This window comes from Bufo gargarizans, chromosome 6 (assembly GCF_014858855.1).
Source record: "Bufo gargarizans isolate SCDJY-AF-19 chromosome 6, ASM1485885v1, whole genome shotgun sequence".
In the NCBI taxonomy this organism is placed as follows: Eukaryota; Metazoa; Chordata; class Amphibia; order Anura; family Bufonidae; genus Bufo; species Bufo gargarizans.
Window position 1 is genome coordinate 51583547 of NC_058085.1, and position 27005 is coordinate 51610551.

A 27005-nucleotide genomic window follows, 5' to 3' on the forward strand; every position below is an offset into this window, starting at 1 on the left:
ATGGTATCTTTATGTATTCCGTATAAAAATTAATTCCACTGACACAGTGGCTAATCATGGCAGTGTTCTCCCAAGAAACTCTGCCACCCCTGTCCACAGGTTGTGTGTGGTATTGCAGGCTCATTCACGTCAATGGAGCTGAGCTGCAATACCACACACAACCTGTGGACAAGTGTGGCGCTGCTTTTGGCAGCCATGTTTGTAGCGGGATATTACGCCCACAGGAATGACCACATCAGTTCTCAGCTTCTGCTCCAAATAAGCCGAGCCGAATGAGTGAGAGCGAAAGGCTGGATCTGGCACAAAAAAGGGAGGAGATGTAGAGGAGTGGAGAGTGGGCGAGGACTATAAACTTCTAGGACTGGAGAGAGTCTGGAGGGACCAGGGAAGGTGGGGAGACACGTGTGAGCCGCAACGCAGCAGGTAAGATGTCGCACTCCTAGCAACTACTCCCAGTAACTTGGACTCCCTTTCCTCTCCGCACTGTACGGAGAGTCTGGGAAGCAGCTGAGAAATCTCCCATCACAGGAAACAGTTCTGTTACATAAGAGTCCTGCTGGCTTATGGACACAGTGATGTAGCAGAGCTGAATGCGTCATTAACGGGGTTCTTGTCTGGTGCAGTAGATTTACAAGGAGTTAGCAACATGACTCATACCAAATGACAAACTGAGCACTGCTACATCTGTAACACAACGGGAGTACAGAATATGATGGTGGTTAAGCATCATGTCTAGTCGTCAGGTCATGTTGGGGGGTTGTAGTGTTCTATCTATAGAGTATAATTAAATTGAATAATAATCATGTTGGGGGTTGTAGTGTTCTATGTAGAGAGTATAATGGAATTGTATTATGGTCATGTATAGTGGTTGGTCATGTTGAGGGTTGTAGTGTTTTATGTACAAAGCATGATAGAATTGTTTTATGGTCATGTCCAGTCGCCAGGTCATGTTGGGGGTTGTAGTGCTCTATATATAGAATATAATAGAACTGTATTATGTCATGTCCATTGGTTGGGTCATGTTGGGGGTTGTAGTGCTCTATGTACAGAGTATAACAGAACTGTATTACGTCATGTCCATTGGTTGGGTCATGTTGGGGGTTGTAGTGCTCTATGTATAGAGTATAACAGAACTGTATTATATCATGTCCATTGGTTGGGCCATGTTGGGGGTTGTAGTGCTCTATGCACAGAGTATAACAGAACTGTATTATGTCATGTCCATTGGTTGGGTTTTTGTAGTGCATAGGGTATATTAGAATAGCATTATAGCCATGTTGATGGTTGTAGTGATCTATGCATGGTGTATATTAGAATTGTATAATGGCCTTGTTGGGGGTTGTAGTGTTCTATGCATAGCATATATTAGTACTGTACTATGGTCATGTTGGAGGTTGTAGTGTTCCATGCATAGCGTATATTAGAATTGTACTATGGTCATGTTGGGTGTTGTAGTGTTACATGCGCGCATCCCTAACTGTGCAGAGGCACCACTCACCTAGCGCATTCTCCTGGATCACTCTTCCAATATTGGCATCAGTTTGATAAAGGCCCTGTGAGGCCGAAACGTCACACCGGATTATTACAGCCGCAGTCTCAACGTCACACAATTTTTGCATCGATATCGCGGGAGTTTCTATTTCTATTTACGTCTGAGGTGGGAACCCGACTCCTAGCAGAACAGAGCAGAGTGCCACGAAGTTCACTAGACTTGTACTATGGTGATATTGGGGGTTGTAGTGATCTATGCATAGCATCTATTATAATTGTATTACATCTTGCCTCCTTATGTTCTTGGGGTGTGTGTCCATCTGTTTTTAGGAAATCATTCTGTGCATAGCGTGACTAGTAAAACGCAGGAAGAACGTATAGCATGTTCTGAATGCTTTCATCATCCCGAGAACAGATGGGTCTTATCAAATTCTTTTCGCTCCCTGTGTTACCCTGACATCATCTTCTCTCCATGCTTCAAATAGGTGGACCTGGTCTGTTTCCTCTTAATAAAGGAAACTGGCAAATGCTAGAGGACAACTTCCAGTCCCAGCAAGCTTTGCTGCCAAGGCCTGTTAGACCTGGAAGTTACATAACACCATCTGGTGTGTAGGGGTCGGAGATACTTCACATAGTCTTATCATACACTACTATAATATCACCACAGCAGGAGAAGCCTCACGTTGTAGTCAAGAAGGTCTTCAAGAGTCAAGACAACCACCATGGGCCCCATTTTTTTTGTGGTGTTCAGAGATTTGGTCATTTCCCAGGAGCGCTAGTAGTCCAGGTGGTGGACTTCACATGGTTGTGTGATGTTCCTTCACCTAGACCAGGGGTGCCCAACCTGCGGCCCTCCAGCTTTTTTAAAACGACAACTCCCAGCATGTCCAGAGAGTCTACAGCTATCAGGGCATGTTGGGAGTTTTAGTTTTTCAGCAGTTGGAGGGCTGTGTTGGTCATCCCTGACATAGACAACAAGGGTTTGGCTACACAGCGATCTTGGTCACACGGCAGGTTTAGCAGGGCAGCCATAGAAATTAATAGGCTTGCGGCGTAACCACAACCCCAGAATTATATAAAATTTAAAACCTGTTGCGCGACCAAGTTCTCTGTATAGTCGAACCCTAAATGTCTTCAGGTCAGTCCTTCAGAATATAACCTCTACTCTTGCCCCTCCAGTCTCAGGACCCACCATGGAGAAGATCCTGCTGTGTCTGTTGTTAATCTTCGCAATAGGCTTCGCCTCTAAGCAGAAGCGGGAGCCATTAGAGTGGGACTACCGGTCAGAAGGTAAGCGATGGGAGCACTGCAGTCACCTGTGATGGTGGACTAGTCATGGTTATACTGGGAATAGTCGTAAGATGCGGAATAAGGAGTAATTCCGATTTTATTTATATTTTTTGAGAAAATGTTATTAAAGGGATTTGGGCAATAGGGCCTATGGACGCCATTTGGAGAAGTTCTCTGACACCTCTAAGCAAGATGTACTGGGGATGTCAAAGGGTTGTCAGAAAAGGAGAATTTAAATGGGGATTTTCAGCACTATAAGGTTACATTTGCACAATTGCATTTTGCAGTCCGCAAACCACAGATCTACAAAACACACATGACGTACATGTTGTGGACCCATTGTCTGGGTCAGTGGTCTGTATTTTGCGGCCAAGTATAGGACACGTTCTATCTTTTGCAGAATGGACACATAGATGCAGAAAGCACGTCTTCTGTGTGCTTTCCGCAAAACATAGAACATGTCCTATTCTTGGCCGCAAAGGCGGACCATGGACTAACTCAAGTCAATGGGTCCGCAAAAAAAAAAACGAATGCAACACGGACGTCATCTGTATTTTGCGGACCACAAAATACATACGGTCTTATAAATGTACCCTAACACTGGTTGGGAATCAGTATCTGATTTTTGGGGATTCAGTTCCTGGCACCCCTGCAGCACCACTCCAGCGAGCGCCGTATCCCGTCACTCTTTACCATGTATAGAAGGGACTATGCCTTGTACTGCCGTTCTGTCCTATTCATGTGAATAGGACTGAGCTACTGCCAGCTGCAGTACCTGTCACAGCCACTACACAGTGTATGGCGCAAGAAAAATATCAAGGAGACTTTGCAGCTTTTTCCTATTCAGCTGATGGGCAGCGGTGTCGGGAGTTGGACCCACATGACCGGTTATTGATGACTTTTAATGGTTTAAAGGAGTTTTTTGGGACAAAGAATAGGTTATTAATATCTGATTAGTAAGGTCTAAATCCTTGATTTGCAGTTTTTGGTCAATTCATTTTCTACAAAAAAAATGTAATAAAAAGTCATAAACACCCTAGAATGGTATCAATGAAAAGTTCAGATCGCCACACAGGTCCATACAAATAATTACAAAAAAGTTATAGGGGTTAAAATATGGTGGCAAAAAAATAAAACGGATTTTTCCCGCTCTCTTTATATTTTAACGCATAGAAAAACTATACATATAAGGTATTGCCGGATTCGTACTGACCTGTAGAATGAAAGTGACTGGTCAGTTTTATCGCACATAGAACGTCGTAAATAAAAAAAAACTAAAAACTGTGGTGGAATTGCTTATTTTTTTTTTGCAATTTCACCTCATTTTGAATTTTTTTCCAGCTTCCAACTACATCATATGCAATATTAAATGGTGGCGTTGGAAAGTACAACTTGTCCTGCAAAAAACAAGCCCTCATATGGCTATGTGAACAGACAGATAAAAAGGTTATGGCTTTGGGAAGGCAGGGAGTGCAAAATGAAAACTCAAAAAACCCTCTGGAGTAGAAAGGGTTAAGGACAGTCCCTCAATGTAGAACCAGAAAATGAGATTTCTCATCCCAGACCTTCTTGACACATCGCTGAGTCTAGAGCTCTCATGTGTGATGCAGCTGAGCCGTGTGTGATGTGGGTTGCTATGTTTAGTTATTTATTTTGTTTATCACTTCTTTGATTTCACAGCGGAGAAAGTGAACATGCGGGGGTGCGCTAATCTAACCAATGTGTTGGACAACTGGAAATTTGCCATTCTGACGCAATTCAGAAACATTCTTCTGTATGACCATCACACTGTACTGCCGGACTACGGGAGGTGAGAGTCCTGCATCCATGGAGCTTTGGCTTTAGGGATGGGGCTTTGTCTCTAGGAGGTGGAGCTTTGTTTCTAGAGGTGTGGTTTGTCACTGTGAGTGAGGCTTTGTCTCTAGGTTTTGGGCTTTGTTGCTAGGTGTGGGGATTTGATTCGAGGGTTGAGGCTTTGTTGGGCATTATATTCAGGTGGTGGGACTTTGTCTCTAGGAGACGGGGCTTTATCTCTAGGGGTGTGGTTTCTGCCTGTGAGTGGGTGTTTATCGCTAGACGGTGGAGCTTTGTCTCCTCTAAGGGGGGACTTTATCTCTAGAGGTGTGGTTTGTCACTGTGAGTGAGGCTTTGTCTCTAAGTGGTGGCGCATGGTCTCTAGGAGTTGGAGCTTTGAGTCTAGGTTTGGGGCTTTGTTGCTAGGTGTGGGGATTTGATTCTAGGTTTGAGGCTTTGTGGGGCATTATATTCAGAAATGGGGCTTTGTCTTATGTTGTGGGGTTTTGTCTCTAGGGGTGTGGTTTCTCCCTGTGAGTGGGTGTTTAGCTCTAGAAGGTGGAGCTTTGTCTCCTCTAAGGGGGGACTTTATCTCTAGGGGTGTTGTTTGTCCCTGTGAATGGAGCTTTATCTATAGAATGTGAAGCTTTGTCTCTAGGAGATGGGGCTTTGTCTCTAGGAGATGGGGCTTTGTCTTTAGGGGTGTGGTTTCTGCCTGTGAGTGGGTGTTTATCTCTAGATGGTGGAGCTTTGTCTCCTCTAAGGGGGGGACTTTATCTCTAGAGGTGTGGTTTGTCAAAGTGAGTGAGGCTTTGTCTCTAAGTGGTGGTGCATGGTCTCTAGGAGTTGGAGCTTTGAGTCTAGGTTTGGGGCTTTGTTGCTAGGTGTGAGGATTTAATTCTATGTTTGAGGTTTTGTGGGGCATTATATTCAGGTGGTGGGGCTTTGTCTCTAGATGGGGCTTTGTCTTTAGGAGATGGGGCTTTGTCTTAGGTTGTGGGGTTTTGTCTCTAGGGGTGTGGTTTCTCCCTGTAAGTGGGTGTTTATCTCTAGAAGGTGGAGCTTTGTCACTAGGGGCAGGGCTTTATCTCTAGGGGTGGGGCTTTGCTTCTAGTCTTGTGAACTTTTACATGATCCAACGCTGAATAAGACGCCGGATTAAAGGAATTGCACAGAACTAACGTCTGTCAGTTGTATTTAAGACTTGGTTTAATGTCTCACTCGGGATTTGTGGACTTTGCTGATGTTATATATCAGATGGGAAAATCCCTTTAAGAATAACTCAAGGTTCAACTGATACTCTGTGTTATGCAGGACCTGAGGGGGCGGAGCATGACACAGGGATTCAACAAGGAGAGAATACTGCCCCCTATGGATTGCATTTTCTTTTGGTTGCTTAAAATTGCGTCCCCCTCAGTATAGCCAACAACACACTGCCAGGGGCGGGGGGAATCAAGACTGGCATCTTGAGCCGCAGGTTGTAGACTTCAGTTTTCCATAGATTTTAATGAAATTTGTGACAAATGTCTTACCCATCTTGATGCCATCTTCTCCCCATCAGAATCAAGTCTCTTTCCGAGGCCCTTGACGACTTGTATAAAGAGTTTAACGCCTTGAAGGAACGTCTTGGAGAACTTACCACCAAATTCGATGGCGTGGAAGCCTTTGTAGACCAGATGAATGCTGGGCGACATGTGCCACCTGCAAGGTCACACTCAACCGTGGAAGAGTCATACAGTGTGCCGAACCAAGGCGGTCAAATACGAAGAGCGAAGAAAGTTAAAGCGCCAGCCAGTCGGGCATAAAAAAATACCATGACCGGGTGGGATTGGCATGGTGTGACTGCTGCTAAGCTGCATCTCTTCTTCTTAGCTATCATCTGAATTGTCTTGTTCGACAGTCTGCTGCTAGGGATACATTGCTTAATAACCATTGTCATGTTTGACAGTCTGGTTGCTAGGGATACTTTGCTTAACAACCATTATATCATGTATATAAAGTAGGGCGGTGGCTCACTGTGGACGGAACTCAGGAACAGGTGCTACTAGCCCAAAATGAGGGACACCCACCCTCTGGAGCAAAATAGATTCAAAAAGTTAAAGTGATGGGCGAGCACACTTCATTTGGATCATAAAATAAAATTTAATTAAATCACAATGTTCAAACGTATCGGTCCAATTCAATAAAATACAATAAAATAAAATACACTGTTAATAACAATTCATTCATGCACAGATGAGGATAATACAAAGGGCAATTGAGTCATATACCCTATAGCTCTGGTATAGCCAGAGTGCTAAACAGCATTAATGTCTTATCCGATCCACAGATGTTAAAATAGCGTTAATCCAGCATCAACTATCGATGATTATATAAAGGTATACAGGACAGTTCAGTCTCTGGTCAACTGGATAGCTTAGATTGATTCAGAAAACGCATGTGAAATCGTTGGGTGCAGATCTTATGCACCTATTAGTGTGGTAGTCGACAGTCCCGTAGCTAGTGTATTAACTTGGCTTTTGAGTTAAATAACTCCTTACCTCCCTCGTTGTATGCGGTGGTTTCTGATCGCTTTCAAACGTGAGTCGGGCAGCGCGGGATGCTTCCGGCGTCTTACTCAGCTGCAGCTGGCTTACCCGAAGTCTCACGAGATTTCCAAGCGTGATTACCGTCTTCGAGGGAATACAGTATGCCTTTGGTATCGTCGCAATAAATATCACAGTCCTGTGATCAAGTTGTATAGCATGGCCATGCTTAAGGTACTTTTCTTACAGGTGTGCGATCCAGCCCAAACGCGTTTCGGGAACACTCTTTCCCTTCATCAGTGGTCACGCCTCACCTGTTGACCTCCTCCTTATATATCCTGGATAGCGCCAAGAAATGGACGACTGGATTTCTTATTTCCGGAATTTTCATGCGTTTTGATACATGCGTTTTTTGATGCGATTTTTTGATGCGGTTTTTTTCTACTTATGCGTTTTTCGGCCCATACATTCAGATTATCAATCTAAACATAACTATGTAATCAGAATTGATGAAATCGATTGCATGTATAAGTTATAAAATTATTCAATTCCATTTGTCTGTGGAATCCTTCCCTTACCATTCTATTCCTCTATTTCGGGTTCTATCCCTTTCATTATGGATGAATAAATAATAAAATGTTAAGATTAGACCTTTTGGTAAAAATAATAAAATAGAATATCAGATAGCTCCGTATTATTAACAAATTATCCATATTTTCATTTTTATTCTTAACTCAGAGTTTCGAGTGAAAACTTGAACTTAGGGATTGCCATTTTTCTGATGATTGATAGCATGTGGGGGTCTATGTAGTGAAGGGCTGGGGGCCCCCGCCCGAGTGCAGGACGCTGTGCCGATAAACGGCCACAACAGCGGCCTGCAGTCAGTACAGGGGCACCCAGCCTACAGAAACCCGAACAGTTCCAATTCTGCGTTTAGACCCGCTGGTATCATTGTTCCAAATTCATATATGCGTCTCGATTCTAATTTCGACATTTGTTTGATATAGTTGCCTCCACGCCAATGTCTCTCTACCTTTTCCAGTGCCATGAAAATTAATTTGGAGGGGTCTTTATTATGTACGTCCCTAAAGTGTCTCGATAGACAATGTTTGTCATACCCCTTTCTTATGTTGGCTACATGTTCTGCCAATCTAGTTTTCATGGGACGTTTGGTTCTTCCTATATATTGTTTCTTACAGGGACACTGGATCAGGTAGATGACACCGGTAGTATTGCAAGTGAGGCAATCTTTTATTTCCCATTTGTGTGTGTTTTGGGTTGAGGAGATTGTGGTTGTTTTCTTGGGTGTAGGATTGATTTTACAGGCCATACACTTGCCACATTTAAAAAAGCCTGTAAGTTTCATCCAGGACCCCATAATTGTATTTTCTTTTTTCTTTGGTTTTACAGAGGGGGCTATCTTTAAACCTAGATTTGGGGCTCTAGTAAATGTCAAAGAAGGTATATTTGGCAGGAGATGACCTATCACTCTATCTCCCTGAATCAGATGCCAATGTGTTTGAATGATTTTTCGCATTTCCTTATGTTTATTATTAAAAGGAAGAATGATTCTAGTATTTAATGTTGTATTGTCTATTTTAGTTTCTATCTCCTTGTCCTTCTTTGAGAAGAATGTTTGTCTATCTAAACTCTTTGTCTTCTCCAAGGCTATATCCAGAATTTTTTCGGGGTAGTGTTTGTCCAAAAATTCGTTCTTCATTTTTAATGCTTCTGTCTCAAAATCTTCATCATAAGTACAGTTTCTCCTGATCCTTCGAAACTGCCCGAACGGGACATTTACCAACCAGTTGGGAAGGTGACAGCTAGAGTACTGTATAAAGCTATTTCTGGATATAGACTTGGAAAATGTGTTACATATATATTTGTTGCCCACCTGTTTGATCTTTAGATCTAAAAATTCCGTTATTTCTGTAACATTAGAGGTGAACTTCAAATTTAATTGATTCTGATTGATATCATGCAAAAATATTTCAAGTTCTTCTTTACTACGTTTCCAAATGAAAATGATATCGTCTATATACCTACGCCATAGGGCCAGATCCGCCCCTAGTTTGGGCTGAATGTAATTAGCCTCCCATTCGGCCAAAAATAAATTGGCATAACTCGGGGCGAATCTGGTCCCCATGGCAGTACCACGTTTTTGTAGGTAGAAGTTCCCCTCAAAATAAAAATAGTTGTGGGTTAGAATATAATTGATTCCATCTATAATAAAATTAATATGTGCCTCATCTAATGTCTCGTCTTTATTAAGTTGTTGTTTAATTGCTGATGTTCCTTGTTGATGGTCAATTATAGTATATAATGACTGTACATCCAATGTGCCCATAATCCAGTCTGGTTCCACTATTAATTCCTCCAGAGTTTGTATAATGTGAGTAGTATCTTTGATATAAGAGCTAGTCTTTTTCACAACTGGTTGTATCATTATGTCTATATATTTTGATAAATTAGAAGACAATGATTCTATTCCCGAAACTATTGGTCTCCCTGGTGGTTTCTCCAGGGATTTATGGATTTTGGGGAGACAATAGAAGACTGGTAGTCTCCCTTGTGTCCCCAAAATAAAGTCATATTCTTGATTGGAGATTAATGACAATTCTAAACCTTTCTTACACAATCCTTTTAATTCTAGATCAAATTCTACCAGCGGGTCTTTTTTGAGCCTCATATAGGTCTCTGTATCATTTAGTTGTCGGAGGCATTCCTCATTGTAGTCAATCGTATTCAATATGACTACCGCGCCCCCTTTATCCGCGGGGCGTATAGTAATAGCTTCATTTTTTTGAAGTTCTTTAATGGCATGGTATTCCCGGAATGCCATGCCATTAAAGAACTTCAAAAAAATGAAGCTATTACTATACGCCCCGCGGATAAAGGGGGCGCGGTAGTCATATTGAATACGATTGACTACAATGAGGAATGCCTCCGACAACTAAATGATACAGAGACCTATATGAGGCTCAAAAAAGACCCGCTGGTAGAATTTGATCTAGAATTAAAAGGATTGTGTAAGAAAGGTTTAGAATTGTCATTAATCTCCAATCAAGAATATGACTTTATTTTGGGGACACAAGGGAGACTACCAGTCTTCTATTGTCTCCCCAAAATCCATAAATCCCTGGAGAAACCACCAGGGAGACCAATAGTTTCGGGAATAGAATCATTGTCTTCTAATTTATCAAAATATATAGACATAATGATACAACCAGTTGTGAAAAAGACTAGCTCTTATATCAAAGATACTACTCACATTATACAAACTCTGGAGGAATTAATAGTGGAACCAGACTGGATTATGGGCACATTGGATGTACAGTCATTATATACTATAATTGACCATCAACAAGGAACATCAGCAATTAAACAACAACTTAATAAAGACGAGACATTAGATGAGGCACATATTAATTTTATTATAGATGGAATCAATTATATTCTAACCCACAACTATTTTTATTTTGAGGGGAACTTCTACCTACAAAAACGTGGTACTGCCATGGGGACCAGATTCGCCCCGAGTTATGCCAATTTATTTTTGGCCGAATGGGAGGCTAATTACATTCAGCCCAAACTAGGGGCGGATCTGGCCCTATGGCGTAGGTATATAGACGATATCATTTTCATTTGGAAACGTAGTAAAGAAGAACTTGAAATATTTTTGCATGATATCAATCAGAATCAATTAAATTTGAAGTTCACCTCTAATGTTACAGAAATAACGGAATTTTTAGATCTAAAGATCAAACAGGTGGGCAACAAATATATATGTAACACATTTTCCAAGTCTATATCCAGAAATAGCTTTATACAGTACTCTAGCTGTCACCTTCCCAACTGGTTGGTAAATGTCCCGTTCGGGCAGTTTCGAAGGATCAGGAGAAACTGTACTTATGATGAAGATTTTGAGACAGAAGCATTAAAAATGAAGAACGAATTTTTGGACAAACACTACCCCGAAAAAATTCTGGATATAGCCTTGGAGAAGACAAAGAGTTTAGATAGACAAACATTCTTCTCAAAGAAGGACAAGGAGATAGAAACTAAAATAGACAATACAACATTAAATACTAGAATCATTCTTCCTTTTAATAATAAACATAAGGAAATGCGAAAAATCATTCAAACACATTGGCATCTGATTCAGGGAGATAGAGTGATAGGTCATCTCCTGCCAAATATACCTTCTTTGACATTTACTAGAGCCCCAAATCTAGGTTTAAAGATAGCCCCCTCTGTAAAACCAAAGAAAAAAGAAAATACAATTATGGGGTCCTGGATGAAACTTACAGGCTTTTTTAAATGTGGCAAGTGTATGGCCTGTAAAATCAATCCTACACCCAAGAAAACAACCACAATCTCCTCAACCCAAAACACACACAAATGGGAAATAAAAGATTGCCTCACTTGCAATACTACCGGTGTCATCTACCTGATCCAGTGTCCCTGTAAGAAACAATATATAGGAAGAACCAAACGTCCCATGAAAACTAGATTGGCAGAACATGTAGCCAACATAAGAAAGGGGTATGACAAACATTGTCTATCGAGACACTTTAGGGACGTACATAATAAAGACCCCTCCAAATTAATTTTCATGGCACTGGAAAAGGTAGAGAGACATTGGCGTGGAGGCAACTATATCAAACAAATGTCGAAATTAGAATCGAGACGCATATATGAATTTGGAACAATGATACCAGCGGGTCTAAACGCAGAATTGGAACTGTTCGGGTTTCTGTAGGCTGGGTGCCCCTGTACTGACTGCAGGCCGCTGTTGTGGCCGTTTATCGGCACAGCGTCCTGCACTCGGGCGGGGGCCCCCAGCCCTTCACTACATAGACCCCCACATGCTATCAATCATCAGAAAAATGGCAATCCCTAAGTTCAAGTTTTCACTCGAAACTCTGAGTTAAGAATAAAAATGAAAATATGGATAATTTGTTAATAATACGGAGCTATCTGATATTCTATTTTATTATTTTTACCAAAAGGTCTAATCTTAACATTTTATTATTTATTCATCCATAATGAAAGGGATAGAACCCGAAATAGAGGAATAGAATGGTAAGGGAAGGATTCCACAGACAAATGGAATTGAATAATTTTATAACTTATACATGCAATCGATTTCATCAATTCTGATTACATAGTTATGTTTAGATTGATAATCTGAATGTATGGGCCGAAAAACGCATAAGTAGAAAAAAACCGCATCAAAAAATCGCATCAAAAAACGCATGTATCAAAACGCATGAAAATTCCGGAAATAAGAAATCCAGTCGTCCATTTCTTGGCGCTATCCAGGATATATAAGGAGGAGGTCAACAGGTGAGGCGTGACCACTGATGAAGGGAAAGAGTGTTCCCGAAACGCGTTTGGGCTGGATCGCACACCTGTAAGAAAAGTACCTTAAGCATGGCCATGCTATACAACTTGATCACAGGACTGTGATATTTATTGCGACGATACCAAAGGCATACTGTATTCCCTCGAAGACGGTAATCACGCTTGGAAATCTCGTGAGACTTCGGGTAAGCCAGCTGCAGCTGAGTAAGACGCCGGAAGCATCCCGCGCTGCCCGACTCACGTTTGAAAGCGATCAGAAACCACCGCATACAACGAGGGAGGTAAGGAGTTATTTAACTCAAAAGCCAAGTTAATACACTAGCTACGGGACTGTCGACTACCACACTAATAGGTGCATAAGATCTGCACCCAACGATTTCACATGCGTTTTCTGAATCAATCTAAGCTATCCAGTTGACCAGAGACTGAACTGTCCTGTATACCTTTATATAATCATCGATAGTTGATGCTGGATTAACGCTATTTTAACATCTGTGGATCGGATAAGACATTAATGCTGTTTAGCACTCTGGCTATACCAGAGCTATAGGGTATATGACTCAATTGCCCTTTGTATTATCCTCATCTGTGCATGAATGAATTGTTATTAACAGTGTATTTTATTTTATTGTATTTTATTGAATTGGACCGATACGTTTGAACATTGTGATTTAATTAAATTTTATTTTATGATCCAAATGAAGTGTGCTCGCCCATCACTTTAACTTTTTGAACCATTATATCATGTTTGACTGGTTGCTAGGGATACATTGCCTAACAACCATGAAATCATGTTTGAGTGGTTGTTAGGAATACATTGCTTAACAACCATTGTCATGTTTGACAGTCTAGTTTCTAGGGATAAATTACAACCCTTGTCTTCTGCAGTGTGGTTGCTATGCAGTGAGTCCATAGAAATCAGTCTATCTCAGATCTTAAAGGAGAATGGACACTGAACTGTGGGTATGAAAAGGAAGAAGCAGGCTTGGCAGGACTCACACCGGGTCTTTTCTATCTCTTACTGCCATGTAACCCCTGAGTATAGCACATTATGCAATGTAATCCTAATGTTGGGCAGGTATTCCTTAAAGGGGTGGTCCCAGAATGACAACTTAATGCCTATCTGCAGAATAGGTGATAAGTGTCTGATCGGTGGTGGTCTGACCACTGGTCATGAGAACGGGGGTCCTGTGTCCCCCATCTGAATAGAGCAGCCATGCTCCTATGGAATTTGAATGCAATGTCAATGCGCATGCTGCTGGTCCATTCAAACAGGGTACAAGAAACCCCCATTTTTGTGACCGGTGGGGGTCCCAGCAGCCAGACCACACACATTAGATACTTATCTCTTATCCTGGAATGCCAGGACAACCCCTTTAAGGAGGGCTACCACATCTTCCCCGATGAAATAAACAGGGGTCCTCCACAATAGTCATCTCCAGCTTTTCTAAAACAACAACTCTCAGCGTGTCCTGACAGCGGGACATCTCCAAGTTGGAGACCGCTGTTTTAGGCAATGCTAAAAGTCACCTCTTTTCCAAGAGCATATGTGACATTGAGCCGTTATGGGGCCCCTGGACTGGATGGATGTATTACAATGGGTGCAGACATTGCCTCTCTACAGGGCATACAACATTCATGGAAAGGACATTGCACCAATCCCTCCAGTCCACATTACTTAGTGGTGCCACCCGGTACCAGATGGGGCACAACTCCTCGCCCTTTTATCAACCTGTCTATACAGAATAATTACTGATACACCAGGCACAGTGTCTTGTAGGGCTAGCTCAGCTGAATGAATTCATATGCAAATAAGCAGTTAAGTGCACTGAGGGCTGACCAAAGCCAGGCAGTGCACCGCACCCTTGCTCCTCCTGCTTCCTCTTCTTGATTGACAGGGTCAGGGAAGACGACCATGCAGGAAACTGGTTCTCTCAATCAAAAAAAGAGAGGCTGATAGAGGAAGCAGGAGGAGAAAGAGTGCACTGAGTGGCCTGGGCCTGCCCTCGGTGCACTTAACTGCTCATTTGCATATGGATTAAAACTACTTTTTCTGCAGAATGAAGCAACTGATCTCTATATGAAAAGTATCATTATATTCAGATGAGCTATATCCCTACAAGGCATTGTTCCTGGTTTAATAGCCACCTTCTTGCTGACAGGCTCCTTTTTATTGCTAAGCGCACTAGAAGAAATGGAGCTCCCTCTAGTGGTCATGTGCATCTAAGACACCAGGCACATGAGTAGACTGGTTTCTTACTTGTCACACAATTGGATGAAGAGTTGCAGTGACCCCTAGAGGACGGCTGCTGTCTGCCTGTGACGCTTACGCACATAGTTGATTTATAACATGAAGGATAACCCCCAGCATTGTTTAGATAACCCATACCCTGCCCTGTGTGTGTGTTTCATAAGGGAAAGAGTGGTGCCGGGCCCTCCGTAACTACGACACGCTGCGATTCCTGGTTCTATATGACTGATGTATGTAACATGTACACAGAGTTTTATAATAAATATATTCTATACATGTGTTTGCTGCAGTTACACTGCAAGGCCATTTCGATCATTGTTGTTCAGGTGTTCTTTAAGGTGAGGTATTAAATGTTCATGTAATACCGCCACATAATACAACCATACAATGTTCATATAATACTGCCAAAGTGTGACTAATCACTAGACCCATGGAAGGTTCACTTAATACCGCTATAGGCTACTTTCACACTAGCGTTCGATCGGATCCGATCATAATAATGCAGACGGAGGCTCCGTTCAGAGCGGATCCGTCTGCATTATTTTAGCATATAACAGCTAAGTGTGAAAATAGCCTCGTACGGATCCGTCCAGACTTTCAATGTAAAGTCAATGGGGGACGGATCCGCCTGAAGATTGAGCCACATTGTGGCATCTTCAAACGGATCCGTCCCCATTGACTTACATTGAAAGTCTGGACGGATCCGCACGGATCCGCACGCCTCCGCACGGCCAGGCGGTCACCCGAACGCTGCAAGCAGCGTTCAGCTGTCCGCCTGTCCGTGCGGAGGCGAGCGGAGCGGAGGCTGAACGCCGCCAGACTGATGCAGTCTGAGCGGATCCGCTCCATTCAGACTGCATCAGGGCTGGACGGCTGCGTTCGGGTCCGCTCGTGAGCCCCTTCAAACGGAGCTCACGAGCGGACCGACGAACGCTAGTGTGAAAGTAGCCATAGAGTGACCAAATAATAGAGCCATACATTGTTCATATAATACCGCCACAGAGTGACTAAATAATAGAGCCATACAGTGTTCATGTAATACCGCCACAGAGTGACTAAATAATAGAGCCATACAATGTTCATATAATACCGCCACAGAGTGACCAAATAATGGAGCCATACAATGTTTATATAATACTGCCACAGAGTGACCAAATACTAGATCCATACAATTTTCATATAGCACTGCTACATAGTGACCATATAATACCATCAAACAATGCCTCCACATAGTGACCAAATAATACAGCCATACAATGTTCATATAATACCGCCACATAGTGACCAAATTATAGAGCCATCCCATCCTGCCACCTCTAATACTGTGTTCACTGTGCACCCTAATACTATACTGCAGAAACAGATAATCCCCCTGAAAATACTATTACCACACAGTTAGTGCCATAAAAAATAACCGTGCCCAGCAAATAGTGTCCCTGACACTAATAGTGCCGTAAGCATTGTGTGCTCCAAAAATAATAGTGCTAACCTGATACTGTGCCAGGGTGCCTCCCAATGTAGCAGTCCATCCAAAAGTCCCACCAATAGTAATAATTATCTGCCAGAGTGCACTATGTGGTAACAGTGCACCCATATGTAATGTCTCTCATTTTGCCCCCAGAAGTAATAATGCCCCCAGCAGCAATAATTCCCTATAAAATGTGTGCCTGTACAAAAAAAAGGCACCTTATAATTAGGGATAGGGCTGCAGCTAACGATTATTTGAATAATCGATTAGTTGCCGATTAATTTCTACGATTAATCGGGAAAAACGACAAAATTACAAAACAGAGGTTTATATGATCTTACTTGAAAAATTATGTTCAAAGGCCATATTAAAACAAATTGTGGACGACACTTATGGGGGATCTGTGGACGACACTTATGGGGGATCTGTGGACGACACTTATGGGGGATCTGTGGACGGCGTTTATGGGGGATCTGTGGACGGCGTTTATGGGGGATCTGTGGACGGCGTTTATGGGGGATCTGTGGACGGCGTTTATGGGGGATCTGTGGACGGCGTTTATGGGGGATCTGTGGACGACACTATTATGGGGGATCTGTGGACGACACTATTATGGGGGATCTGTGGACGGCGTAGTTATGGAGAGGGGGATATGTGCACTGTTATGGGCATAACAGTGCACAGATCCCTTTCCTCATAACAGTGCACAGACCCCCCTTCCCATAGCAGTGCCATACACAGACCCCCCCTCCTCCCCATAGCAGTGCTATAGACAGATCCTCCCCCCTCCCCATAGCAGTGCTATACACAGACCCCCCTTCCCCCTAACAGCCCCGGCGCTTGCATCTTTATTTTACCTTTTTACAATGACGCTCCCGCTCCTGTAACAGCCAGGCAGAGCGGACGGCGGCGTAACGTCACTCAATCACGTGACGCGCCTGCTCCGCCCACTTCATGAATGAAGGAGGCGGAGCAGGCGCGTCACGTGATTGAGTGACGTTACGCCGCCGTCCGCTCTGCCTGGCTGTTACAGGAGCGGGAGCGTCATTGTAAAAAGGTAAAATAAAGATGCAGCGACCGCCCGCCCGAATAGCAACGAATCGGCGATTATTCGATAACTGGATTCGTCGACAACGAATCCAGTTATCGAATATAATCGATTACATCGATTAATCGTTGCAGCCCTAATTAGGGATGAGCGAATCGACTTCGGATGAAACATCCGAAGTCGATTCGCACAAAACTTCGGTCCAATACTGTACGGAGCAGGAGCTCCGTACAGTATTAGAATGTATTGGCTCCGATGAGCCGAAGTTTTTGCTTTGTACTGTAAAAAAAAAAAAAAATCCCGAATTCGGGTTCAGTTCCAAGGTACCACTTGGAACCTAATCCGAGTTCGGGAAATGTTTTTTTTTACTGTACAAATTAATTAATTTTTGCTTTGCAAAGCAAAAACTTCAGCTCATCGGAGCCAATACATTCTAATACTGTACAGAGCTCCTGCTCCGTACAGTATTGGACCGAAGTTTTATGCGAATCGACTTCGGATGTTTCATCCGAAGTCGATTCGCTCATCTCTAATTATATTTTTGCCAGTAAAATATTCCCCCTGGTAATGTGTGCCAGTACAAACAAGTACCCTCTTTTAGTGCCCTCAGTAGAGCGGATGTCCCCATAGTAGCCCCCTTCTAATGTGCGCCAGTACAAAAATGCTCCTTTTTACAGCCACAGTGTCCCCATAGTGTTTTCTCCAGTTACAAAATAATGACCCCCACCCCATTGTGACCCAACACCATGCTGCCAAATAAAAATATTCAACTAAAATACTTCCCTCCATTCTGCTGTCAGCGATGCAGTGCAATACACCGACCTCTTCTAGTCTGTGCCCTGAGCTCTATGCAGCACAGCTCAGGTAGTGCGATAATGATGACACCGGCCTCGGCTACAGGAACTAGGACTAAAGACTATTAGAGGGAACGGTGGGCCAGGGAGACATCGCTCCCGTCGCGGCATTCAACTGTATTGTTATCCTGAGTAAATATGTAGAGATGAGCGTTTCCACAATGGAAACGCTCATTGCCCATGGCTCTTCTGCTGCCCACTTCTTGCCCCTACCTGGTGCTGCCTGAGGCAATGACCTCACCTCACCTCATTGGTGGTGCGCCCCTGCCCCTCACAGAGATTGTAATTACCTCGCATCTCTTCTCATACCGGCATGGCCGCCGCTGCATTCAAGTGTATTGCTATCCTGAGTACTGAGTGTATTGTAGAGATTAGCTTTTCCACAATGGAAGCTCTCATTGCCCATGGCCCTTCCGCTGCCCCCCACGTGCCCCTACCTGTTGCTGCCTGAGGCAATCACCTCATTGGCAGTGCACCCCTGGGTATTATATTAGTATACTGGGGTGCAGAGGTCACTCGTCATGGCCCGGGTGTTTAGATACTGGGCACGGGTTGATATCTGCCCCTCTGTGCCCCCCCCGAAGAACAAATGCTGAATTATCAGACTTTCTGGATTATTCGTTGCCAGATTAAAGGAATTTGACTTTATCCATCAGCAGACAAATCTATGCGTTATGGATATGGAAAGGAGATAAGTACATGATCTGTGTGGGTACGGCCACATTTACTTTAAGGGGCGCTGAATGCTTCCATTTAAAAAGGAACTCCATCTTAAAGCTAAACTGTAAGAACAAGGGCATCTAGGACAGCTTCCTTTTATCCAAGGCACTTTTTGCTCTTGTAGAACTACAACTCCATGCAAGCCTCCCGCCTTTTGAATTGTCCAGAACCTCCAGTGACTCCCTGTACCTTCATGTAGTCATAACCCCGCCCCCTGTCATTTTTCTTTAACTGACATTTCCCCTAAACCACGCCCTTCTGTTGACGCTTCACGCGCGTACGGGGCGTGGCCTCTTCATCACGTCAGCCAATGAACTTGGTGTCGAAGTTCGTGGACAAATGGCATTTACCTTTAGCGCGCCATTTTCACCAGGCGCTTGCTTCGCGTCAGGGGGCGTGGCCTCTCATTCTATTCAGCCAATGAACTCGGAGTTGGGAATTCCGGTCAAGAAATGGTTTTTCCCGCCGCGAGGAAGCTGACTGAGTAGAAGCAAGCGACTGTTGTCATGGTAACGTGAGACCGGGAAATTTAGCGGGAAAACGGCACTGTTTACCGTTACTGGGCAGCTATGGGAAGTAATATGACGGTGGGCGCCTCCTGCTCTCCTCACTTGTCCCAGTTTAGTTGAAGGTGCGACGTTGTTTTAAAGTTCTGAGGTAAAAATGTCGGGATATGGGGTCAGTTATGAAGCTATTCGGTGTGTGACCTGATGGCCCCTAAAAAAAGCGTATGTTGTGGTGACAACATGGTGTACGATAGGAGTTGTAGTTCACTCTGACAGTCTGTCACCATGTCATTGTTTTCAGTAATAGGAAAAAAGTCAACTTTTTTTAACCTATGGAATAGTATAAAAAAAATTAAGCGCAAATTAATAATAAAAATGTACAAAATTAAAACTGCTTGAAAATCGCACTTGAAGTTTTGGGCTATCCCGCTACCTATTGTCATGTGATGCTCCTGTCCACCCCCACCCATGGGTAGGGGGACAAGTCACCCGTCTCTTTTCACCATGTATCCCATGGGAATTATGGGGAAAGGCCAGCAGAGGGCGCTCAACCTCCTGTATGGGCAGGGGCCCATAGACAACCACTTTTGGCGTATTTTTTTTTTCTTCCTGGTGCATGTTTTGTGGCAAAATCCACATCCCATTGTTTTCGGAGGAAGCACATATCGCCTTTCATAAGGGTAGGTTCACATCTCCAACCAAATCCTCCGCATGTGCTGCAGCAGAGAGCGCTGTGGTTTCTATGCAGATCCGCTCTAGGTTAAGCTCCATCAAATGTCGATAAACCGCGAGCAGGCTACAGCTTTGTGCAGAGACTGCGTCAAGATTGGACCTATACATTCTTAGAACGGTCTTGAAAACCCTCTACCGCATGAACTGCAGTGCAGCTTCCCATTAAAAACAATGGAAGGTGGGGTAAGTGAGGAGGCGGCGGGCACCAAGGTGCGGCATGGCCAGGTGGGGGCAGGGAGATCCGCGCTGGATTGTGGAGCAGAGGGCGGACGCCACCAACACGAACAACTGGCACTGGATGGAACGTGACGATATTGCCTGGTCCACAGATAAGCTGACGGAGCTGTTCCTGGCAGTCAGCGTGCAGAGGGAGCAGGGCACCTGCGAGGTGACGGAGGTCAGCAAGCTGGATGGGGAGGCCTCCATCAACAACCGCAAAGGGAAGCTCATCTTCTTCTACGAGTGGGACATCAAGCTGGACTGGACCGGACAATTCACGTCAGGAGTGAAGTACAAGGGACACGTGGAGATCCCGAACCTGTCCGATGAGAACGACCCCAATGAAGTGGAGATCAGAGTCTCTTTGGCGATGGATGAGCCGGACACAAGTCTAACGGAGCTGATGACAAAGAGCGTGGTGCAGCGGCTCCGGGAGGCTGTGGGGCAGTACATCGCCACCATGAAGTCAGAGTTCCCACAAGGAATGATTTTGCCTACGGAAAACAGAATGTTGCACACGGCTCCCGCACCGCGGCTCCCGCACCGACTCAGGACAAAATGGTGACGTGTCCGACAACAGGCGTAAAGATCCCCACCTGTAAGGTCAGCATGAAGGAGACGTTTCTGACCTCCCCCGAGGAGCTGTACAGAGTGCTGACCCAGCAGGAGCTGGTTCAGGGATTCGCGCACGCTCCGGCCACAGTGACGGCAGAAAAAGGCGACAAATTCTGCTACTGGGAGGGAACGTGAGTGGAGAGTTCATAGAAGTGGAGTCTAAGAAGCGAATTGTCATGTCCTGGAGGTTCAAGATGTGGCCAGCAGGGCACCACGCCACCGTCACACTCACCTTCACAGACAGGGGGGGGGGGGGGAGACGGAGCTGCGGATGGAGGCACGAGGCGTCCCCCAGAGCGAGGAGCAGCATCTGAAGGACGGCTGGAAGAGATATTACTTTGATGGCATCAAGCAGACCTTTGGGTTTGGGGCGATGCTCTTATAACGGGGGGGGGGTTATCTTTTTTTTACTATTTGCTGTCTTGTGGTCTGACCATGTTATTTAATGTGGGGGAGGGGGCACGGATCAGCGCTGTGGTGTCACACCAATAAACATGTAAATTATTAAAAGAAACAGAGGAAGGTGGTTTTCAATGTAGATGCAGCCTGGTTTTCAGCGCCGGAACCCGCAGCCAAAATCTTCTTTCTGAACATACCCTTAAGCTGTGGATATTTTCTTAGAGAATTGGATCCTGCGATGGGTTTTATAATTGCAAACTGTCCCGAATTTGGCAGGATTGTCACTGATTTTCAGGGCTGAAAATGGGTGGGGTTACCATACCCCCCAACCATAAATAGGCGTTCCCAGGGGCAGGGCTTATATGCCCCGATTTTACCAACTGAAATGTTGGCAAGTATGGGGTTACCGCGTGTGGATGAGACCCATCAAATGGCTTTAATCCCGGTGGTTCAAGCTGCAAATCTGTCGCCGACTTTTTCCACGCTGCAATGTGATGTGAACATGCGGTGGACATGCTGGTGGTATGCAGTCATCCAATCCATGAAAAGCCCTCCAGCTGTTGGGAGACTACAATTCCCAGCATACTCCATTCACTTCTATGGGAGTGCAAAGAACAGCTGAGCAAGCGTGCATGCTGGGAGTTGTAGTTTCACATTATCTGGAGTGCCAGAAGTTGATGTCCGCAGATCTATATGGGATCATATGGGGGCTGCTACAGATAAAAAGAAGTTGCCCAAATTTGACAGCGCGTTTTATAGGCGATCCTAATGGCCTATCCCACCCATACACAATGTGCCTTCTAGAATTAGGGTGCATGCAGGCGGCAGAGCGGAGTAACTACTATAGCGGCAGACCAATGCGACTGCCATGGGGCCCAGAGCAAGAGGGGGCCCAGTTGGGATCATCTCCTCTTCTACTGGGGGTGTAAACTTGGTCAGGACTCTACCCTCTAAAGGAATTTTTCGCAAACGAGGCAGTGAAAAAATGGCCCAAGTGTCATAGAAAGGGGTTTAGGCGGAAACCTTTCTGCCTTTGTGGTGGGCCTGGTCTGATCCTTTCTATGGGGCCCTTACTTCTCTATGTACGCCACTGCCTGAATACCAATATAGTATATCTGCCATGTACTCTATCACTTAGCTATAATAGCCTGCCTACATTCAATGCGCTGTTCATAGTGCGCCCTGCGCTGATGAATGGCAGGAAAAGTGTAAGCCATATTGGTGCACCATAGACTTTTTCAAGGGTGCGGGTGCCCACAGAGAGGGCTCTGAGTGCCGCCTCTTGGTTCGCCACCAATGTTCTAGGAGGTATTACCTCAGTGTGAACAGGGTTTGATGGCGCATGCTTCAATTTTTCCCTATACGAATCCAGATTTGAAAACCTTTGAGGCATAGGAAGGTACAGTAGTTGCCCTGTGCACCTCTAAGGGAGCCCTGCTGCACGTCTACAAAACAGAACCAGGAAAGGCTCTGTGTGCTCAGGTGATTAGTGCTGCCACATCTAGTGGTGAAAATCCCCATCGAGGGGTGTCATCTCTTTTACGTTCCTCATGTTTTCATAAACCCGATGTCCTGTAGCTCTTAAAGCTGCACGTCTGACACAGCTCAGGAGATGTATACTGATTGTTACCGCTGTCCTGACTGATTTTCTGTATTCTTTTTCTTCTAGGTATTTTTCTGAGCTACAAGCCGTTGTAAAATGTCTAAGATTGAGCACTTGGTTACGTTACAGAGTCCTAATGGATGCCTTTACAAATCCCGCATCATATGCTGCAGCACAGAAGTCTATATCTGCAATGGAACCAGATTTGTATATGTCTTCAGCATGGAGAAGAAGCAAATAACAGTGAGAAATTTTCTATTCTATGTATTTTTAAGTATTGATGCGTAAAAGGGTTGTGTGCTGAAATAATGATGATGACTTATCGTCAGGATAGGTCATCAATATCAAATCTGCTGGGGTCCAACTCCCAGCACCCCTGCTGATCAGCTGTTTGAAGGAGTTGCGGCCTTCGTGCAAGCGCTGTGTTCTCTTCGAGGTTTACCTGCACGCCATCTCTCTTGGAATGCCAGCTTTCAAGCAATACCAATCCCATATCTCTAGCTGGTACCAAACCAGAGATATGAGCAGTTAACCACTTCACATCCGCCCATAGGATAAAAACGTCCTATGGGTGGATGTTTATCTTTGAATGAACGTTATGGAACGTCCATTCAGAGTTCACAGCTGCACGCTAATTGTGCAGCTGCCAATCAGGGGTCCCAGTGTCAGTGACAGCAGGGCAACCCAGAGAGAAGGCAGGGACAGTTCCAAGGTGTCCCTACCTTCTAGATCGCTGTATACAAAGCGTTCAATGAGCCCTGTGTATACAGATCAGAAAGCGGGCCGGGAGAGTGCAGGAGCTGTCGGGCCTTCCATAGACCTCGATCAGCCCTGCACTGAGGCTGTACTGCACAGTGTACTGCTGTACAGCCTCTCTGGGGGGTGTATTTCAACTGTAACTGGGGCAACTATGTCAGCCCCAGTTACATGAGAAATCAAGAGTGAAAAAAAATATTTCAAGTTAAATGTCCCCCAGAGGTCTTGTATGACCTTTTGGGGGACGCAAAGTGTAAAATAAAAAAAGTGTTTACTAAAACAAAAAAAATAGAAAAAATAAAATAAAATAGACATATTTGGTATAGCCGCGTCCGTAACGACCGGCTCTATAAATATATCACATGACATATCCGTCCCATCCGATAAACACCATAAAAAAATATAAAAACTGTAAAAAAAAATGCAATTTTTGTCACCTTACATCACAAAAAGTGCAACTCCAAGTGATCATAAAGGCGTATGTCCCACAAAATTGTGCCAATAAAACCGTCACCTCATACCGCAAAAAATGAGCCCCTACATAAGAAAATCGCAAAAAAAAAACTATGCTCTCAGAACATGGAGACATTTAAAACATCATTTTTTTTGTTTCAAAAATGCTATTATTGTGTTAAAGTGAAATAAATGAAAAAAAGTATACATATTAGGTATTGCCGCATCCGTAACAACCTGCTCTATAAAAATATCACATGACCTAACCACTCAGCTGAACACCGTAAAAAAAACGCACTGGCGCAGCCCTCAGTGGGTACTGCGTCTGCGCGAGACTTTGCTCGGCCATCAGGGAGGGGGAGGAGAGGGATGAGACGCTGTGGGCGGTTAGGGATTCAGAAAGAAGGCGTTTTGGGCACTGCAGGGGGGCGTTACTGGGCACACAAAGTGGAACATAACGCCCTCTGGGCACCTTCAGGATTAATTAACATAATTATAAAAGTCGTTTTTCAGCAAAACTACTGGACGGATTACAGTATAGAACAGCAAAGCCGATTCAAGGTAATCTGTGGAACATGACTGGTTTAAAGAGGACCTTTCACCAGGAAAAAGTATGTAAACTGACTATACCGACGTGTAGAGCGGCGCCCAGGGATCCCCCTGCACTTACTGTTATCCCCGGGCGCCGCTCCGTTCTCCGGTTATAGCCTCCGGTATGTTCCTACTTAGGCTCCACGCAGGGGAACCTGCCTGCGCCTCTTTCTTCTATGCTGTAGCACTGGCCAATCGCAGCGCTCAGCTCATAGCCAGGCTATGAGCTGAGCGCTGCGATTGGCCAGCGCTACAGCATAGGAGAATGAGACGCCGGCAGGTTCCCCTGGGTGGAGCCTAAGTAGGAACATACCGGAGGCTATAACCGGAGAACGGAGCGGCGCCCGGGGATAACAGTAAGTGCAGGGGGATCCCTGGGCGCCGCTCTACACGTCGGTATAGTCAGTTTACATACTTTTTCCTGGTGAAAGGTCCTCTTTAAAATCTGAATTTGTTTTATGAGAGGTGACAGAATCCCTTTAACTATTCACAAGAACAGTAATTCTGACCAGAGGTGCCCAAACTTTTGCATGCCACTCTATGTAAGTGATTACACTATTAGAGTGAAAGTAGAAGTCTATTTGGGAAAACTGTACAAAGGAGCCTCTAGGACAAGGATCAGAGAGAGCACAGTGTTGCAGAGTATCCCTACCAGTCCCCTAAGCAACATGGCTGCTGAGAACCAGGGCATCAGTATATCTAATGTATATAGAGGGAGTACTTGAGCAGGATATCTAATGTGTATGGATACTGTCCTCCATTCCTCCCCGTTGTGCTCTTTAACCATGGAGACACGCAGGTCTGTGTAGTAGCTAGATACAGAAAACGGTAGGAGATTTCAAATTAAAGCGGCTCTGTCACCTGTTTCAAGTATACCATGCTGGATATATAGTGAGGTAGGGCTCTAAGCGCTGATCACAAACATACCTTTATTTCCCTTATTCTAGGTCTGATCACACTGTCAAATCCACTTTAAAAAATATGGTAACGAGCAAACGGAGCTCGGAGGCGTGCTTATTGCTTCTGAGCACCGCATCTCTGACACTCTCCTGCCTGTTAGTGCCGCCCTGTATGTAATAAAAACACCCCCCATTCATTTGATTGACAGCGCTAGACTCTGAGACAGCTGTGAGATCCCGGACATGCGCACTCCAATGTATGACGGCGCGTGCGCACTACACTTGCACCATTGATCTTGGTAAGTCCATTTCCTGTAGTGCGCACGTGCCGTCATACGTTGGAGTGCACAGGTGCGGGACCTCAGCGCTAGACCAGTGAATGAATGGGGGGCGTTTTTATTACATACAGGGCGGCACTTACAGGCAGGAGGGCGTCAAAGATGCGGCGCTCAAAAGCAACAAGCACGCCTCCGAGTGCTCCGTTTGCTCATTAGCATATTTTTTTAAAGTGAATTTTACAGTGTGATCGGACCTTAAATAAGGGAAATAAAGGTATGTTTGTGATCAGCGTTTGAAGCCCTACCTCCCTATATATCTAGCATGGTATACTTAAAACAGGTGACAGAGCCTCTTTAAGATTTAATTGAAAAATAAATGGCCCAGATACAATAATGCGTCCGCTCCCAGAATCTGTCTTAACCCCTTAAGGACTCAGCCCTATTTCACCTTAAGGACTTGGCCATTTTTTGCAAATCTGACCAGTGTCACTTTAAGTGCTGATAACTTTAAAACGCTTTGACTTACCCAGGCCGTTCTGAGATTGTTTTTTCGTCACATATTGTAATTCATGACACTGCTAAAATTGGGTCAAAAAAGTTAATTTTTTTTGCATAAAAAAATACCATATTTACCAAAAATTTAGAAAAATTTGCAAATTTCAAAGTTTCAGTTTCTCTACTTCTGTAATACATAGTAATACCCCCAAAAATTGTGATGACTTTACATTCCCCATATGTCTACTTCATGTTTGTAGCATTTTGGGAATGATATGTTATTTTTTGGGGATGTTACAAGGCTTAGAAGTTTAGAAGCAAATCTTGAAATTTTTCAGAAATTTACAAAAAACCAATTTTTAGGGACCACTTCAGCTCTGAAGTCACTTTGCGAGGCTTACATAATAGAAACCGCCCAAAAATGACCTCATTCTATAAACTACACCCCTCAAGGTATTCAAAACTGATTTTACAAACTTTGTTAACCCTTTAGGTGTTGCACAAGAGTTATTGGCAAATGGGGATGAAATTTGAGAATTTCATTTTTTTGCCTAATTTTCCATTTTAACCCATTTTTTACACTAACAAAGCAAGGGTTAACAGCCAAACAAGACTGTATCTTTATTGCCTTGACTCTGCCGTTTACAGAAA

At 44.2% G+C, this 27005-nt stretch overlaps 2 protein-coding genes across 11 annotated transcripts in view; both read left to right on the forward strand.

Moving 5' to 3' along the window:
* Nucleotides 1-296: 296 nt before the first annotated feature.
* Nucleotides 297-27005, forward strand: part of FAAP100 (FA core complex associated protein 100) — a 136707-nt gene continuing 109998 nt past the window's right edge. For 8 of the 10 annotated variants that reach the window (XM_044300086.1, XM_044300091.1, XM_044300088.1 and 5 more), the window contains exons 1-3: nt 297-423; nt 2671-2781; nt 22949-23125. In XM_044300086.1, the coding sequence (XP_044156021.1) occupies nt 22979-23125 (147 nt within the window). In that variant the 5' untranslated portion in view covers nt 297-423; nt 2671-2781; nt 22949-22978. Of the gene's footprint in view, nt 424-2670; nt 2782-19201; nt 19440-22948; nt 23126-27005 lie in introns of those variants that run through there. The other 2 variants (XM_044300090.1, XM_044300093.1) reach the window with 2 other exon arrangements.
* Nucleotides 20249-21281, forward strand: AHSA1 (activator of HSP90 ATPase activity 1). Its single transcript, XM_044300097.1, is given in 4 exon segments — nt 20249-20783; nt 20786-20992; nt 20995-21125; nt 21128-21281. Coding segments are annotated over 4 exon segments (996 nt in total). The 5' UTR covers nt 20249-20263; the 3' UTR covers nt 21266-21281.